The 2,885-nt window shown below is 34.3% G+C and overlaps 1 protein-coding gene across 1 annotated transcript; it reads right to left on the bottom strand.

The window, feature by feature from the left end:
* Nucleotides 1-6: 6 nt before the first annotated feature.
* LOC105120271 (CMP-N-acetylneuraminate-beta-galactosamide-alpha-2,3-sialyltransferase 1-like) lies at nt 7-1,543 on the bottom strand. The gene has a single exon (XM_011018446.1). The coding sequence runs from the start codon at nt 1,199-1,201 to the stop codon at nt 14-16; it is 1,188 nt and encodes a 395-aa protein (XP_011016748.1). The 5' UTR covers nt 1,202-1,543; the 3' UTR covers nt 7-13.
* Between the last annotated feature and the right edge of the window lie 1,342 nt (nt 1,544-2,885).

The following is a 2,885-nucleotide window of genomic DNA, read 5'->3' as shown; positions in this document are numbered from 1 at the left end:
AGCATCTGAAAGATCATTGATAAACTATAGCAGTAGGAAACTTAAACGTGTCCATAATGAAAGGTATTGCCTGTGGATTGCTCACCAAATCGTGATAAAAATCATACTCTGCCTCGTAATCATGTAACTTAAGCTCAGCCTTTTGATTAGTATGATAATGATGCCTAGCTGAAGCTGATTTTCCAAACCCAAAAATACCAACTTTGTCACAAATCCCCACTGCAAGCATTACAGCTTGCAAACCAGATGAGTAGTGGAACATGGAACCATCATGAACAGAGGCCCATTCATCCAATGACTTCCTTGTCTCCTCCACAAAACGTTTCAGCGAATAATATTTCACAATCCTCGCACACAGTACATCAAAGCGCGGATCAGTGACAATCAAAGGCGCGATGTGAGATGAATTACAAACAGTATAATCCAAGAAATGTGCTGGCTGACAAATATACATAACCATAGGGACATTAGCCCCATATGGATGACAAAAACAACCTCGCCTCCTTCCACAAAGATGCAAAATATTGCTATTTACAAAAGAAATATTAGTTTTGACCCCCACATTTCGCTCATATGTCTCCGTCCTCGCATTGTTCAATCGGATTACAACCTCATGACCATCAATCAACTCTCCATATTCTTTCTGCATCAAAATCCCACTATTCCCAACTACAGCACAAGAACCATACCGCCTTTCCGAAACCACCAATCCATCATGCCTATCGATAGGACCCTTCACAAGCCCTATTAATTCATCCATTATTTCAGGCTGATACCTCTTCTTTCGCGACCAATCATGTAAAACCCTCCTAAAATCTAACCAATTCCTATAAAACTGAGGGGACCTAAGCATTGTTAAAATACCCTTAGACTTTCTTGCTTTAACACTAAACCTATACCTTCCTCGACTATCAAAGTTCCCTTCTAGTAACTCTTTTATTTCATTCTTGGCTTGTGCTTCTCCTACGTCAATAGCCGCGTATTTCAGCAGCGTAGAATTAAAAACCGGAACTTTTTTCCTTAAAATCAAACTGGGTTCCTCCACCTCAATGGAGCTAAACCCACCACCGCGTCGGACTAGGATCCTTGAACTGAGGGTCAGAGAAAATATAATGAGCAGTAGAACACTAAAAAGTGGAGGAGCTGACCTTTTCATTGGCACAATGAAAACCGAGTTATGGGCACTGCTTAATTTTCCCATAGAGTATTTGCATCAGATTCATTTTTAGTTTCAAGAAATATGTGCATCACAAGAGAAATAAAGAAAGTATAAAGATCAATAAATAAAAATGAAATTTTGGATGAGTTTGTAGAACAAAGACAAGTTTTTTTTCTTTGTTAGCTTAGATAAAACTAAAATAAATATTTGAAAAGAAAGCTTGATGTCACAAGAAAGTGAGGTAGGAATTGCAAGTGAAGGAGATATTTGGGAGTGGAGACGTTTGGTTCAGAGATGGGAATTTCATGACTGGCTGTGGAGAGAGGGAGTGAAAGAGGAGGAGGAGGAGGAGGAGTGGAACTGTAGAAGTGGTTTGCTTGTGTGTTTTGCTGGGAAGTTGTGATCGAAGTCTTTTGCTGTTTTTATTGGCTCATTATGGAATTAGATTGTATTTTAGTCCTTGTTATTTTTATTTTTTTATGACTTAATCCTTCTAGCTTAGAAAATTATAAGTTATTACTTTGATCAAAGTTGATCATTAATTCTTTTTTTAATGTCCAAAACTCTAATTTCACTCTGTTAGTGCTTGGAAATTTTGACCTAGGAATGGAAAATGTGTCAGGAAAAAATAAATAAATTGTCATGGAAAATTAATAAGAGGCGATTCTATAGATATATGTAAGTACAAGGATTGAATATTTGGTTTTTAAACTAGAGGGATTAAAGGTTTGTTGAGATAATATATCTAAATCTAACTTTTTAAGTTATTGTTTTTGTCCGTTAATAGATTATTTTTTATTTGAAAAATAATAAATTAATATTCAAAAAAATAATAAATTTTTAATTAAAAAACTATTTTAAAAAATATCATGCATTACAATACTAAATACATAATTAATATCTATAATCTCTAATTATCATGCGTTTCTACCTGACTATCAAAGAAGATTTTATTTGATTAATAAGATACTTAACATTAAAAGTAATTATAAATAGGTCAGTGATAACTAGGAAGAACTTATACTTACTCTTATATTGTATGTTATTTGCTTTAGTGTAATAAAAAAACTACAACTACTTTATTTTTCATTTTGTTTTAAATCAAAATTTTTTATCCTAACGTTTATGATATTAGATTTTTTTTAATACCTTGTCTATTTATATATATATATATATCATTAATCCCATAATTTTAACATTTTTTTTAGTATTAAGTACAAATGCAACTTCATTAAAATCCAAAATTAGAAGATGTGGGTGTGAAAATTTGTAGACATTGAATGACTCTCTTGTGTTGAAAATGATGGTGGTTTCTGGGCCTCTCGTTCTTTGTTTTCCCGCTTGACCAGGCCATGTAGGCTTGTTTGTTTGCATGGTGAGGTGATCATTACAAGATAGATCTCCTGTAGGAGATTTGTCATCGTGATACATGTCATGGCGGGGTATAAAAGGGCACGACCTGCCGTCTAGACCAAGTCTTCCACCACTTGTACGAGTCAACGTTGGAATCCACCACAATGTTTCCCGTTGCCAAGTCTTCGTGGAAAAAATAATTTATCAGAAGATAAGGAAGCTTCTACATTACTTCTCATTAAAGTGCTGATAATCGGCGTTATAGATCGCTGCATTTTTTTCCACTAGACGGTGTTTCTCTACGCGGTTGATTTAGTTTTTAAAGCAAATCGTGTAAATAATATATTTGCTAATGTACAAATTTAATTTACTG

The sequence above is a fragment of the Populus euphratica genome, unplaced genomic scaffold, assembly GCF_000495115.2.
Source record: "Populus euphratica unplaced genomic scaffold, PopEup_1.0 scaffold6024.1, whole genome shotgun sequence".
Lineage (NCBI taxonomy): Eukaryota > Viridiplantae > Streptophyta > Magnoliopsida > Malpighiales > Salicaceae > Populus > Populus euphratica.
Note: the sequence above shows the minus strand (reverse complement) of the source record. Positions and strands in the feature narration are given on the sequence as shown.

Coding starts and splice junctions, on each gene's coding strand:
- LOC105120271 (XM_011018446.1), bottom strand. CDS start 1,201: ATGGGAAAATTAAGCAGTGCCCATAACTCGGTTTTCATTGTGCCAATG.